Genomic DNA, 14,795 nt, shown 5'->3' with positions numbered 1-14,795 from the left:
GCTGTCTCAGAGGGTCGGGGCGCGGACAGGACGAGAGTCCGGGGGGACGCAGCTCTGCGGGTGGCGCGCCACCCCCAACCTGGGCAGGCCCCACGTGCGCCTTCCGCCCGCCTGCCGCCTGGTGGCGTCCCAGCCGGGCGCTCGGGGGGCGGGGCTGCCGGCCGGCAGGGGGCGGGGCCTCGGTGAAGCAGCCCGGGAGTCGCCTTGGAAGCACGTCAGCGATGGGCGGGGCCTGCAGGAAAGACGGGCTAGGGTCCGCCCCGGAGGGGCGGGGCCTCGGGGAAGCGGCCCGGGAGTCGCCTTGGAAGTACGTCAGCGATGGGCGGGGCCTGCGGGAAAGGGGCTAGGGTTCGCCCCCCCCGGTGGGCGGGGCCTCGGGGAAGCGGCCCGGGAGTGGCCCTTCTCGGGGGGCGGGGCCTCCCGGAGGCGGAGGCCGGAGCTCGCGCCGGGTTGCGGGGCGGGGGGCCGGGGGATCGGTCCTCCGGAGCGACGGTCCAACGGTCGGCGGCCTCGGTCCGTCGGAGACGGCGAGTGCGCGGCGGTCCCAGTGGCGCCATGTCGTTCTGCAGCTTCTTCGGGGGCGAGATTTTCCAGAACCACTTTGAGCCGGGTTCGTGCCGCGGTCGGCTGGGGCGCGCGTCGGCGGGCTTGCTTGCCCTCCGCGGAAATGGAGCCCCGAGACGGGGAATGGGGCGTGTGGCCGCCGGAGAGAAGCGGCCGCGGGTCAAGCGGATGGCGGAGGCGGGCGGAGTCTGCGAGGCGGGCAAAGCAGGGTGCCCAAGGAGAGGGGGCGTTAGAGGGAGGGGTCGCCGACCCAGAGGAGGACAGGTCTCGAGTGTCAACGAGGCCGTTTCTGGGGCGACCCCGGGGGGCCAGGTACATGGACGTGGTGACGCTGGTGGGGGCATCCGGGTAAGGGTCGGGCCTTCGCAGGGTCGCGATGGAAGGTCTTGTCCAGGGGAAGTCCTGTGACTGGGCTGTCCTTACCCGGGGCATCCCCCTAGCCTTTCCTGTTCCCCCATTTTTTGGGATCCGCGGGATGGGTCAGTAAGCACAGAACGTCCCGTTCTGATCGGATGTGCCCTCCAGGTGCTTCCCCTCCTGCCCAGGGCCGGTGAACTTTGGCTAGTGAAGTCTGGCTAGACAGACTGGTGGTTTGGGCCATGTCCAGCCCTCAGCACTGGCCCCGTGAGTCCCCTTGGGGGCTGGGGCTGGCCTGGTAGTGGACTAATTTGGTAAAAACACAGCCACAGGCAAGACTAGAGCATTGGCCTCCCTGGGGTGGAATCCACTGGTGTCAGCCCTCTAGGGGGCTGGGCTGTGACACAGGACCACCCAGCACAGCCCTCCCCGGAGACCCTCTGGCTGTGGGAGGCCAGCTGTCCTCAGGCTGCTCCCTCAAGCCAGAATCTCCACTCCCGTTGCGGATTCTAGTTCCTCATTGCTTGCTTCTCCAGTTCCTGGTAAAGGCCGATTAGTTCACAGACTCAGGGAGGCTGTCCCCCGGCGATTCAGTGCCCTGGAGGTTACTTGTTTTAGTCCTTCAGATAGTTCTGCAAGTCAGTTTTGCAACGTTCCCTGCCTCCTCCACCCCAAAGAGACATTTTCGGGATCCTCTTTCCCAGCCCTCTGTCTTCCTGGGCTCCCTGTTTGGCCTGGAGGCCTTTTCTCTGGGACCATCTCTTCCTGCCTGGAGAGCAGGCCAGTGGCTGGGTGTCCAGCTCAGGGCTTTGCTGGGGAGCAGGGATGGCCACTTGAGAAGGGAAGGGCCAGGTGGTCGTGTTGGTCCGGGCCCTGCCATGTGGGTCCCCAGGGGATGGGGTGGGAGTGAGTGTCCTCATCACACTCCCAGGTTCCTGCAGCATCTGCATATCACTACGCCTCCCTGTGGGTGGAACAGGTGAAAGATTCCACGTCACAGGGCTACTGAGGAGAGCGAGGAGACAAGTGTGAGAAGCGACTCTCCTGGTCTCTGGCACAGCCACTAAGTGTGAGCTCAGTGCTATGTCTTCCCCACAGAGCCAAGCTGAGGCCTGTGAGTGGCGGGCGCGTGGGGAGGGAGTGCAGCCCACCCCCAGAGTAGGGCAGGGCTGCCTCAGCTTGTGTCCCAGGATTTGGGAGCTCGCCCTCAAGAGGCTGGAGCCAACATCTCTGCCTTTGCCTTTCCTCTGCCCCAGGTATCTACGTGTGTGCCAAGTGTGGCTACGAGCTGTTCTCCAGCCGTTCAAAGTACGCACACTCGTCCCCATGGCCGGCATTCACCGAGACCATCCACGCTGATAGCGTGGCCAAGCGTCCAGAGTGCAACCGACCTGGAGCCCTGAAGGTAGGTGACAGGGGCAGGGGCTGGGGAGGCAGGGAGGCCCAGAGAGCCAGTCCCACCTTCCCAGCTCTGCTCACCCCACAGCTCCAGGGCCTTAGAGTCTGTCTCTTCCAGGCCTCTGGACTCAGTCCGAGGCTGCCAGCCCAGACTATCGGGAGAGCCTGGTGTCCTGGGGGAGCATGGGAAACAGGACAGCCTTTCTGGGTTGGCCCCAGGACGAAGGTCGATCTCATGTGGGCAGCTAGCTTGGGGGATGGGCTTGCAGGGAGAGACACCATCTGCTGGTAGCACCGAGGGCCATAGCTGCGGCTGTTTCATGGCCAGAGCTCAAGTGGCTGCTTTGTGATCTTCCCAGGTGTCCTGTGGCAGGTGTGGCAATGGGTTGGGCCACGAGTTCCTGAATGACGGCCCCAAGCAGGGGCAGTCCCGATTCTGAATATTTAGCAGCTCGCTGAAGTTCATCCCTAAAGGTGAGCGTGCCTCGCACAGCTGGGACGGGCCTGTTGTAGGTCTCAGGGTCTGGGTCGGGGGAGCACACTGTGCTCGTCCACTTGTCATGACAAAGTACAGGGGGCACCAGAACATGCTGCCCAGGAACTAACTGCCCAGCGCCACCCCCAAAGGGACAAGAGGGCAGATGCTCTGCTTCCTCTGCCTTGTTGATCATGGGTGCCCCGAAAGAGGCATCTGAGGGAGAACGTGGCAGAGGGTTTTCTCCAGAGGCCTGGCCTTTCCCCGGGGCTAGTGTCAGAGGCGGGTGGGCAGAGGCTGGGGACCTGGGGTGTGTGCGTCTCCTCCTGGCTGTAGCCATGGGCTTGCCTGTCAGTCTGGCTGAGCCTGGCTCCTCCTCTGCTGAGTGGTGCGTGGCAGAGCCTCCTTCGCAGGCCATCAAGAACAAGTGCAGTTAGTGTGCGCCTGGAGCCTGGCACATGGTAATAGCTCAGTAAATCCGTGCTGCTGTTGCCGGTGTTCTCACTGTTCGTAGTCTGGGTCTGGGGAGTTGTCACCTGGGTGCATTGCATCTCAGAGCAGCCTCTGGCCCACTGTCCTCACCCTCACGCACATCCTCGTGTGTCATCGCATGTCTGTCTGCAGACCCAGTCACCCTCCGGACTCCGCCCCGTGCTCTGTAGTTTGAATCCAGGTCCCCCCTTGCTATCCACAGGCCCATGGCTGGTTCCTTAATCCCAGCCTCACCCTTGTACGATGGCTTGTCAGCAGCACGTGTTCACAGCCATCGCTGTGCTGTGGGGCTGTGAGCGGGCTGTAGGCTCTGGCGCATGGCAAGCACGCGGTGACATTTTGTCCTTTTGTTATTTGTCCGTCATCTGTGTGGAGAAAGAAGAGATTCTGGGTTCTCCTGTAGATCTCAGGGAACGAAATAGAGCAAATGGACTGCCATGAGCCGGGCATCTTGTCCCTCCCTCTCCCGGCCCGCAGGGGACGTGTCTGAAGCATGACTTCACAGTGACTTCCTCTTCTCTCCCAACCCTCCTTTCTTTCAGGCAAAGAATCTTCTGCCTGCCAGGGACACTAGGCAGCAGCCCACACTCCATGTGGACCCGACACCATGGCCACATTCTGGCCATCCTACCTTGGAATTGGAACCCCAGACATTCAGACAGGGAACCCGGTGGGGGTGGCTGAAACCTCCGGAAGGCTCCCAAGCCTTGGTTCTGAACAGGATCTCCTTTGCTGGTAGTTCATACCCCCTGCCAGGACCGGCCAGCTGTCTTGGCCTCCCGCTCGCTCAAGGAGTCTCCAAGGAGGTGGGCTCTGGGTGCAGCTCATCTTTGACGTCATGCCGTCGCCTTCTCTTCTTGGCCCACTGCCCACTCCCTGTCTGTCTGGACTCACCCCATGGGGCCCAGTTCCAAAGCTCTGGTCCTCACCAAAGCTTATACCCACATACCCCGGCTGTGCTAGGCTACAGAATGCAAACAGAAGCTGCCCTGGCCAGCTGCTCCAGCCCCGGTCACTTCATGATCCCCTCTGGCTAAACCCTTCCAGGCCAGCCAGAGTGGTGATGTCCATGACCTGCTGGGGGAGCAGGCCGGTGGGACACACCCTTGGTTTCTCGTCCGTGAAGGAAGAAGCCTGAATGCCGTTTCACAATCTGTGCGGATGTAGTTTGCTTCACTCGGGCTTAGGAAAGTGGCTGTTGCTCCATCACTGTAACCAGCACAGCGTTGGGGCCCTGGAGTTTACACCCTGGCAGAGACGGGGACCGTGCCTTACTGTACGTGCTCAGAGTTCTTGCCACGTGGGAGATGGGTGATGCTGACATCCCCACAACCATCTTGAATATTTTCTGGAGTAATCAGGTGGAAATCAATAAACAAATGAAACCCAAGCCTGCTGTCTTTTTTGTTTTGTTTTATTTTTTGAGACAAGGTCTTGCTCTGTCTACCAGGCTAGAGTGCAGTATCCTCATCTTAGTTCACTGCAGCCTCCAACTCCTGGGCTCAAGTGACCATCTGCCACAGCCTCCTGAGTAGCTGGGACCACAGGCGCATGGCACCACACCCGGCGAATTAAAAAAAAAATTTTCATAGAGACGGGGGTCTCGCTATGTTACTCAGGTTGGCCTCAAGCGCCCACCTCAGCTTCCCAAAGTGCTGGGGTTACAGGTGTGCGCCACTGTGCTCAGCCGGGCCTGCTGTCTTTATGCCAGGACATGACTGGTGGCTCTTTGCACAGTTTAGAAATATTTGTTGAGCATCTGCTGTGTCCCCAGTTCCAGCCTCGGTGCTGGGGATTTGGCTGTGAGCAAGATGGGGTCCCGGCCGCCAGGACATGTGGTGTGGCTGGGGAGGCACGTGGCAGTTAGTTAATGTCAGGTCCTCATAGGGCCGGGAGCAACTGAAGAGTAGTGATGCCAGAATGTGGAGGTGTGGGGGGTTGGAGGGCTGCCCTTTTGGCTCCATGGGTCAGGGAGGAGGACTCCGAGGAGGGTTGTCTCAGCTCAGCAGTGACAGGTGAGAACCGAGGAGAGCAGCTCCCAGGCAGTGGGCATAGTGCGTACAAAAGCCTTGAGCCCTCAGCAAACCTGGCCTGGCCTGGGCCCTGAAGGGGGAGGTACAAGGTGTGACCCACAAGGAGATGCTCTATACTCCAAAAGAATTATGCGATTGCCCCAATTTATATTGACAGAAATCTGGAGAAGAGCATGGGGATGGATATTAGGGGTGGGTGTTTCGTCATTCTGAGCCCATGGCTGGGATCACCCCAAAAGTTGTACCAGGGGAGTTCCCACAAGGGAGTGCCCCAAACCATCCTGAAATGGGTCTGGCTGAGACCCAAAGAAAGCAGCATTGAATGCCGGGTGCTCAGTCTGAAGCATTAGGGGAACTTGCTCACAGAGGGTGGCAGCCCACCTTGCCCCGACAAGAGAACAGGGGTGTCCTACCTAGGGGAGTCCACAGCCAGGGGTCAGGGCATGGGTGTATATGAGGGTTTGAGGAATCTGGCTCAGGGCTAGGTCGAGTTTCTTTCAGTCCTTTGGGCAACAACCTAGATACCTTTATCAGTGCCTGGGAATGTTCAAGGCCCCCAAAACTGCAGCTGGGTCATAAAATGTCAAGGCACTCTAATTTTGGGTCAGGACCCAGAAGAAAAGCGGGAAAGAACCGGGACACCCTACGGCAGGGATGACGGGGAAGGAACATAAAGTGGATTAGCTGCATTTACTGATAGGGGCCCACCAAGCAGAGATTCTGGGCTGAATGTTGCTGCTCTTGGGGTTACAAAGGGCCCTGGCTGGTTGGTAGTTGGGGGGCTGAAACGTGGGCCAAAAGTGACTTACGCAAAGTGGTAAAACGCCAGACCCACCTTGGTGCACTGTAGCGGACAGGATTCAAAGGCTTAGGGAGATCGGGGTGAGTTCCCCTGCCATGGGAGGGTCCAGGGGACCCACCTTCTGCCATGCCCGTGAGAAATGAATCTGTGAGGGGAGCTCCAGCCTCCTCCAAGCGCTCTGTGATCGCTTCTCTCTTGCAGGTCAGACGTCACACCGGCCACTGAGGTAGGAAACCTAAGTGCAGCAGAGCAGTCGGATCCCAGGGGGGCACGGGCCACATGTGTCAACCCCCCAAACAAGGTGGGTGTGGCCGCTATGATGGACAGCAGGGTCAAAGCAGCAACTGCCATTGTCTGCCACACCGAACAGTCAGGGAGTTCCTGGAAGTGAAATAGATGAGTCTATTGAATTCTTGCTTGATGTGTATGAGTAGACGAGTTCTAGGTCACGTGAACAAAAGTCTGACATAAAAACCCAGAATCGTGGCCCTCAATCAACTCCCAGACTAGAGCCAGGTTATAGACCCAGAAGCCCCTGAATGAAGGGGCAAGTCCCCTTGAGGAAGGGCCCCCAAATTTATCCTCTTAGTCTTTTTCCAGCCTTCTCCAAAGGGACCTAGATGGCCTTTCCCCAGGGTAACTACGAATTGGAGAAAAGACCCTTTGGGGACTGCTGGGTGCTGGCTCTGAACTGACGAGAATTCCAGGAGATAAACCTCACCGTGTCCGAGCCGGGGCTTGTGGAGGCCAGGTGACCCAGGGAGCGTTAGCTCAGGTCTGATCCCTGTGGGCCCATCTGTGGTTTTGCCGGTTCTGGAAGGTATGACTGGAACAGACATGCTCAGCGGAGGCTGCAGTCCTGCCTGGCAGGGCAGAGCCTGCAGGTGCAGGGCAGGTGGGGGAGGGAGAGGCCAGCTCGCGCTGCCAGCCCGTTCAGCCTGCTCACCCCTCGGTGACCGGACTCTGCCAGCGAGGCCCCCTCCCCACCCCAGGCTAGGGGTCTCTGGTCTGACTGGAGCCAGCAGTCGGCCCCTTCTTCCCCTGTGGTGCCCCCCTTTTTATTGCCAGGTGGAGCCCACAGGGCACCTGCTTGCTAGCCAAGTGCCGGTTCAGGGGCAGCCGGCTCTGGGTGGTCTGGGAACGGCCACAGCAGCTGGCAGGCCTGGGCACGGCAGGGCACATCCGCCCGGGTGAGGGGCAGGTGGTCTGGGACACCGTGGAACCCCGCAGGAGCCCAGGGCAGCAAACGTTTGCGTAATGAGCGAACTGATAATGCTTTGAACTTTTGCTCACCCAGCTTTTCTTTCCCCTGAGTGACAAGTGCCAGGGACAGCCGGGACCTTGGTGCGCGGGTGGCCTGTCTCAGGAACCTCCCCTCTAGGGGCGGGCGGGCAGATGGGAGGGGGCGTCGGAAGGGTCGGCGAAGGTCACCGCCGAGCCGGGCGAGGCCACCGTGCCGCTCACGCCCATACGTAGGAGGCCGGGCGCGACGACCCGCTTCCAAGCCCGCCGCGGTCAAGGCCACCTCCCCGGCCGGCGCAGGGGCCGCGTGCAGCACGGGCCAGCAGGGGGCGCGCTCGCCCCGCGCTGCCGGGGGCCCGGGGCGGGAGAGCGCGCAGGCGCGGGACGGCGCTGCAGTTCTCCGAGGAGCCGCCCGGGCGCCGCGGCTCCGACGACACGGCGGGGGCTCCGACGACACGGCGGGGTCCCCGCACCACCCCGGCCCCGCGGCCCGCGCCCAAGAGGCCGAGCCTCCGGGCGTCCGAGGCTGCTGGCGCGGGGACCCGCTTGCTGGCTTCGCTAGTGACGATGCAGCGAGAGCAGTCGAGGCCCGGGTGCCCGTCCCGAGCCAGCGCGACCGAGGCAGGGCTGGGGTCGGGCGGGACGGGGCGGTGGCAACGGCGGCGTGGCGGGGCGCGGGCGGAGGAGGACGCCAGATCACGCGAGCCCGGCCCGCCTCCCGGGCCCCCGGCTCTGCCCACGTCGCTCCCCACAACCGAGACAGCGCCTAGCTGCCTCCCCAGCCAGCCATCTGTGCAAAATAGTAGGCAGACCAGGTATTAAGTAGGCCCCCTCGGTGGCTCCCACGGCCCCTGCAGGCGCTGTCCGCGGCCGACCCCACCTCCAGCTTGATTTCCTGTCTGGAAAGGAGCCCGGTGGTACTTGTCATAATTACGTTGTGTTTATGCCCCAAACCCTCGCGCCTGCCCTCTAGGCAAAGCAGACTCGGGTCTAGAAACATATTCCTGTGTTCCTGGAGTTCCTTGGTCCCCTCCCTTCCTCATCCCCTCCCCACCTGTCAGTATCCTTCTAGAAGCCTTTCCTGGTGGCTCTGCCGCAGTGGCTCTCCCCTTGCCGCCCCCGCAGGGGCCCTGGGCGAGCCTCCTATACGCACAGCTCTTCTTGCAGGTCTCACTCCATCCCAGGTCAAAGAGCTCCCCAAGGCCATCAGCTGCAGCGCGGCATTTCATCCTCTTCCTCAAAGGCGGAGCCCAGTGAGTCCCACGTACAGTAGCAGCACGTGAGCAAATGCTCATCAAACCGCACCGCCTACTGCCCTCTCCTTCTGCGGGGTTGCACAGTTAGGACAGGTGCCAGGTGTGTACTCCCCATCTGCACGAGCACGTGCATGGTCGGACCCCAGGACCACCTTTCTCCCTGTCCTGGTCCCAGGCACTAGGGCTGTGGTCAGCTGAGCCCCGGAAAGACAGGCGGGAGGGGAGGTGCTGGGGAGAGGCCGAGGGTGACCTGTGGATAAGCCGCCCCCACTTCCAGCCCCTCTCCAGCCCCCAGAGCCTGTCTCCTTGTAAAACCGTGGACATTCTCCATGGTTCAGCCCCTGGTTTCCTGTCTTACCGTGCTTCATCTCCACCCGGGACATTTACAAGCTACTGTTGGCTTCGCAGGGCTTGGCGGCCGGGTCCGTGGCCGGAGACTGGGAGGAGAGTCTGGCCAGAGCTAGCTGGGTGCGGTGCCAGGGCCTGTGCGGTCTGCTCCTGTCCCTGGAGTCGGCCTGGTGGCCCTGGGCTCCCCGTTCCACCTCAACTCCAGTGGCTTTTTGTTCTCTTAGTCTGGGAGGGCGGTTCTTTGCTGGGCCCTGTGACTCGGGGGCCAGGAGCCCCTGGTGTGTGTCCAGGGCTGGGGGGAGGGCAGGGCAATTGGAGCTAGAGAGAGGACAGCAATGACCAGTGTGGGGGACAAGGGATGGAGTCATTGTTCTCTGAGAAAGGGGTGGGGGCTGAGTCTGAAGTTCCTGAAGCTTAAGAGGGGCCTGGTGGGGGTGGGCGAGGCAGCTGCCCCAGGCTTGGGGTCTTCCTGAGCACCGAGCCCAACAAGACTGGCCATGTGCCTGTCTGGGCAGCTGGGGATGGACGCTTGCCCCGGAGGTGAGCGCGGGTGGAGTGGGGCCTGGCCCGGGGGTCCTGTCTGCTGGCCAGGCTGGACTTACTCTTCAGAGTGGGCTTACTGGCTGTGACACTGCTGTGTGGGGAGATTCACCTGGGGCTTTCCACACTGGGGGGAAGGTGACCGGGGCCTGGATCTCTGCACCCGCTTCCACCTGTGCCCACACCTACACTCAGGGTATGCACACCCACGCGGTGTCAGGGACAGGCACGTCTGTCCTGTGCCTTCTGCAGAGCATGGGCCTCCTGAGCCTGTGTCCAGGTGTTCACGGTCACCTCCCAGCCATGGGGATCACAGACAGGGCACGGCTGGACAGACTCGGCCGCAGAGCCCCAGTGGCCCGACCTGGGACCACCTGGATGACGCCCTGCCCTCCCCTCGGGGCTGAAGGGCTTCCATGCCGAGGTCTGGCTTGAGGCCAAGAAGGTGGAGGAGGTGGGGATGGGGGAGCCCAGGCTCTGTGGGACCCTCCTGCACCCCCCTGAGACCCTCCTTGGGGATAAAGGCCTGGGTAAAGGATTGCTACGTTATGAATTGAGCTGCCGGGCTGGTGGGTGAGTAGCAATTTTCAGGGCCCAGCTGTGCATCCTGGGGACCCGGCTCCCGGCCCTGGACAAGCAGGGACCAGTAGCAAATGGCCCTCTGTGCTGGTCCCTCCAGGAACACCCCAGGGAAGGGAGGGTGCCTGGCTGGAAGCAGGCTGGGGCCACCCCTCCACGGAGAGGGGCCTGGCTCCTCCTGGCAAACCCTGCGTCCCTCGCTCCTCTCTACTCCTGCCCAGGGGAAGATTTTCCTGTGTCCCTCCTGACGCTGGGGATCTGATCTGCCCTGGCAAACCCCGGGCAGCCCCAGGACCTTTCTCTGTTAGTGTCCCCAGGTCACCAGGAACCAGATGTCCTGGGTTCTGGCAGACCAAACTGGCTCGCCACTGTGAGGCCAGGGAGGCTTTCCCCCTTCACTCTCGTCCCTAGGGAAGACGGAATTATGAGGTGCTCGGGTCCCCCAAGGAGGGAGCAGATTCAGGGCACCCCTGCTTGTACTGTGGTCACTGTGACATGTCCTCTGCCCCCTTAACATAAAGAACAGTCACAGAGCACTTAGGATGGGGCGCTCAGAGGCAGGAGCTAGTGTCACCTTTACTCGGTGAAGTGGAAAAGTGAGGATGGGGCTGCCCAGTCACCTGCCAGGGGGCAGAGCTGGGCTTGAGTCAGTCCTGAAGGCCCCAGGGCCTTGCTGCCAGCCTCGCCCCGTCCCCAGCCATGGGCTTGGCCCTGTGGGCCTGGGGGGGTGGGATGGGGGAAGGCCTTTCTCCGGGGCCTCTCCTTGGGAGGAACCGCATCCTCTATGTGCTCCAGCAAATCAGGCATCTGAAGTGGGGAAAAACCCACCAAAATCAAGGACAGCTGGGCCTGCCCTCTGGGCATAGCACCCCCTCTGCTCCCCTTGCAGGCTCCGAATCAAATCCAGCAGGCTGTGGGAGCGGGTCTGGGGGTTAGAGGGTGTGGTTTTAAGGGAGGGAGTTCCCAGAGTTCCTGTATGTGTGAAATCCCACATGGAGGGAGGAAAGGCAGTGTTATTAATCACTTTCCAGAGTGAGGCAGCTGCTTCCATGCCACGCCCTGCTGCTGGGGGGCCTGGGCCGGGGGTGCCCAGCCTGGGCACAGAAAGACTGGGAAAGAGGCAGAGAGGGGTGTGGGTGAGGGACACGCATAGACACTCTCAGTCACACACTGCGTGCACATACACACACTGACAGTCACTCAGTCACTCAACAAACATTTATGAGCACTTGCCGTGGTTGGGTGTGCAGCCACAGAAGGGATCAAGACTGACCCATCCTTGCCCTTGCAGAGCTCGTGGGCAGGCGGAGGCAGATGGGCGTCTCAACCGCCCGCAAGGGGATAGTTAAAGACTGAGAAGGGGCAGACAGAGCCGGATGCTGGTCATCGGTCTGTGAGGCCAGGCTGGGCCCTGCTCTCACCATGACTGTGCTCCTTGGGACTCCATCCCTCTCTGTCCCTTCCTGCTCTGGCCCTCTGTGTCGTCTCCCCCAGGGATGGGGTTTACTGGGCCTTCTCCCTCCCACACTGTCCCTCCGCCGCATCAGGCCTTCCTCCACATGCTGACTGCTTGTCTGAGGCCGGGCAAGGCGGGTGGACAGACAGACCACCTGCCTGGCTGTCCTGCCTGGACAGGGGTCCAGAGGAGCTCAGGCGTGGGGGACCCTCAAAGCTGCTGGGCCCCTGAGAGACCCAGCTGGGCAGAAGGAACTTGCTAACGCCTGTTTCTTGGCAGAGGAGGCTCAAGCAGACAGAGGTGAGTGACCCTCCCGGGGCACAGGGACAGCCCCCACCCTATGTCCCCATGGCTTAGTCTCTCTTTTACTGTGTGGCCCAGAGAGGGGATCCACCATCCATGGGTCATGCAGGAGCCAGCAGGGAGCTGGGGCTGGGCCCAGGGGTGGGGTGGCAGGGCAGGGGCAGATAGAGGAATGCCCAGACATCTGGGGAGGGGGAGGACACAGCCCTGTGCGTGAGGAGCCCAGAGAGGAAGGATCTGAAATTATCACCTTCTTCAGGGGTCAGACATGGAATCCCATAAGACCCAGCAATTCCTCTCCTAGGTACACACCTGAGAGAAATGGAACAGGTCCACACGAACTCTTATGGACCAATGTTCATAGCAGCATTATTCATAATGCACTTCCAAAAAGTGGTAACGGCCCAAATGTCCCTCAGGTGACGAGGAATAAACAAAATGTGGGCTGTCCACACAAAGGAGCATCATTCCGCCATAAGCAAAGGATGACGCACTGACACACGCGACATGCATGCACCGGGAAGACACTGTGCTAAGCGAGAGAAACCAGACACAGAAGGACAAACGTTGTACGATTGCATTTCTATGACATGTCCAGAGTGGCAAATCCACAGAGACAGGACGTAGGTTGGCGGTTGCCAGGGGCTGGCGGGGAGGGGACAATGGGGAGTGACTGCTTAAAGGGTCTGGGATTTCTCTCTGGGGTGACGAAAATGTTCTCAAATGGGTTGTGGTGGTGACTGCACAACATCACGAATATACCGGAAACCACTGGACTGTACACTTCAAGTGGCTGAGTTGTACGGTTTGTGAATTGTGTCTCAGTAAAGCTACTACCAGAAAGGACCTCAGAGTCAGGATCGGGGTCTCTGTTTTACAAAGAAGGAACAGGGGCTCAGGGCTGGGAAGAGCCCGAGGCCATGTGGCCAGAGAGGGTGGGACTGGAACCAGCCTCAGCCCCCACCCCAGGGATGGGCTCCAGGTCCTGCCCTCCAGGGGCTCCCTGCTGGGAGGCTGGTCTCCTCCTCCCCAACTAACCGTCACCTCCAGAAAGCCTTGCCTGAGCCCTCCGCCCATTCGTAGCCTTCCACTGACCAGCATTTATTGAGCGCCTGCGGGGTGCCAGGCTCTGTGTTAGGTGCTGGGATACACTGGTGAGCAAACAGCCCAGATCTGCACCACCCCTCTCGGGAGGGGAGATGGAGGGTGGGGGCAGGGGGCCAGCTTCCAGTAGAACTCTGCATGCAGACGCCTTGTCCCTGGACCTCACCCTGCCCCAACATGGTCTGCGTCCTGCCGTTCTTGGTCGATGCCTCCTGGAAGGTCCTCTGGCCCTCAGCAGATGAGGGGCTAAGGCACAGTCGCCCAGCAGGGGGATGGCAGAGCAAAAGCCAGGAGATGGGAATGACTATGTTGGTGCTGGCACAGGGAGGTGGAGGGGCCACCAGGGAATACAAACTGGAGTTTGGAGTCCTGAACAGTGACTGCTGAGACTGGTGGGTGCTGCAGGGTGGGCAGGACCCTCCCCCGGACACAGTTCTAAGGACAGCCAGCTTGTCTGGAACAAATCCCGTTTTCAGCTAGACCGGAAGAACTTCCCATGACCCCAGGTGTGCCGGCAGGCTCTCCAGACGGTGCTGAACCAACCTGCCCGCGGGGCTCCTGGCTGCGGGTTGCCCTCACGAGCAGGTTCAGCCCTGGCATCTGGACCCTGGTTGGGGGCCTGGTCAGTGCTCTCCACCCCATCAGCCCTGGGGGGCCCCATCTGGCCGGGCTGCCCCTAGGTGGGAGGTAGGAAATGGCTGTGGGTCACGGAAGCCCCCAGCACTTCCGAGGCAGCCCAGCCTGCTGGGACTGGTCCAGATGCCATTAGGCCCGGAACTGTTCATTAAGGAGCAGAACCCAGGACTGAGGCGTCAGGACATTGGCTGGAAGGAGGCTGGGCGTCTGCACGGAGCCTGTGCCCGCCTGGCACCCACCCCACAGCCGGGAAGGCTGGGGCAGAGGCAGAGAGAGGACCCAGGTCCAGTTCTAGCTCTACCCCAGGCCGCGCAAGTTGCTCCCCTCTGGGAGGCTCCGGCTCCTCTCCTCTGCCTTCCGCGCAGGCTCTGCGGGGGAGGGGGGATTGTTCGCGAACCTTGGGGGGATGAAGCTGCTGCAGAGTGTCCCAACCTCGGCTGGGGACTCTCGCAGCCCTCGGAGGAGCTCCCAGGGCAGGAGCTGAGCGCCCGTCCTCCCGGCAGCACAGGGTGTCCTCCAACCCCTGCTACCTGGTCACCCACATCCCAGGGGAAGGCAGGCGGACTAGGCTGGGCAGGAGGTGTGACCCGATAGACAGGGTCAGGGGACTCAGCTCTCCACCGCGCCCCTGGGACGGACGGCTGTCTTCTCTGAGCCTGTTTCCCCGACTCTAAAACGGTAACTGGGACCGCCTAGTCCTCCCCTGCAGGCAGGGCTGTGACCCTGATGAATCGCTGGGCCGACTGTCGGCGGGGAGTGCAAGGCCGCCCCTTCCCCGCCGCACACCCCTCCCCCACGTTCTGGGAGCCCCCTCTGCGCACGAGGGTGCTGGCCTGGCCTCATGCTCCCTTCCCAGGCGGGGCGCCCGGGTCCACGCGTTCCTTCGGTCCACTGGGCCTGGCGATGAGGCTCCCGCTCCCGGAGACCCGGGCTCGGCCCGCGCACCTGCGGCCCCTGTCCCAGAGCGGCGGGGACCGGCCCCCTAAGATCGGGTTCTGTGGCCCGCGCCGCCCTGTCACTGCCCTGTGTTCCGATCTGCAGCCGCCGCTGCGTCCTCCCTGCGCAGGGGTGAATACGCCGGAACCGAGCGAACCGGAGCCCTGGGTCTCGGCGCAGGAGCCGCCAAGTAGTCCCAGCGGCTCCGAGTCGCGCCCAGGCGTCGGTGGGTGCCGGCGTGTCCCTGTCCCGGCGGTGTCCGGGAGGGGGCGGG

At 61.9% G+C, this 14,795-nt stretch overlaps 1 protein-coding gene and 1 long non-coding RNA gene across 2 annotated transcripts; one reads left to right on the top strand and one right to left on the bottom strand.

Moving 5' to 3' along the window:
- The first annotated feature begins 429 nt into the window (after positions 1-429).
- MSRB1 (methionine sulfoxide reductase B1) lies at positions 430-4,676 on the top strand. Its single transcript, XM_045541135.1, has 4 exons — positions 430-610; positions 2,178-2,326; positions 2,679-2,793; positions 3,829-4,676. The coding sequence occupies exons 1-4, from the start codon at positions 556-558 to the stop codon at positions 3,858-3,860; spliced, it is 351 nt and encodes a 116-aa protein (XP_045397091.1). The 5' UTR covers positions 430-555; the 3' UTR covers positions 3,861-4,676.
- Positions 4,677-4,826: 150 nt separating this feature from the next.
- LOC123631470 lies at positions 4,827-7,210 on the bottom strand. Its single transcript, XR_006733166.1, has 3 exons — positions 6,843-7,210; positions 6,240-6,502; positions 4,827-5,389 (listed from the first exon to the last, which is right to left on the bottom strand). It is a non-coding gene; the product is annotated as an uncharacterized LOC123631470 (long non-coding RNA).
- Between the last annotated feature and the right edge of the window lie 7,585 nt (positions 7,211-14,795).

The sequence above is a fragment of the Lemur catta genome, chromosome 2 (genome assembly GCF_020740605.2).
Source record: "Lemur catta isolate mLemCat1 chromosome 2, mLemCat1.pri, whole genome shotgun sequence".
Lineage (NCBI taxonomy): Eukaryota > Metazoa > Chordata > Mammalia > Primates > Lemuridae > Lemur > Lemur catta.
The sequence above is the reverse complement of the archived record's forward strand: the minus strand, read 5'-3'. Positions and strand labels throughout refer to the sequence as shown.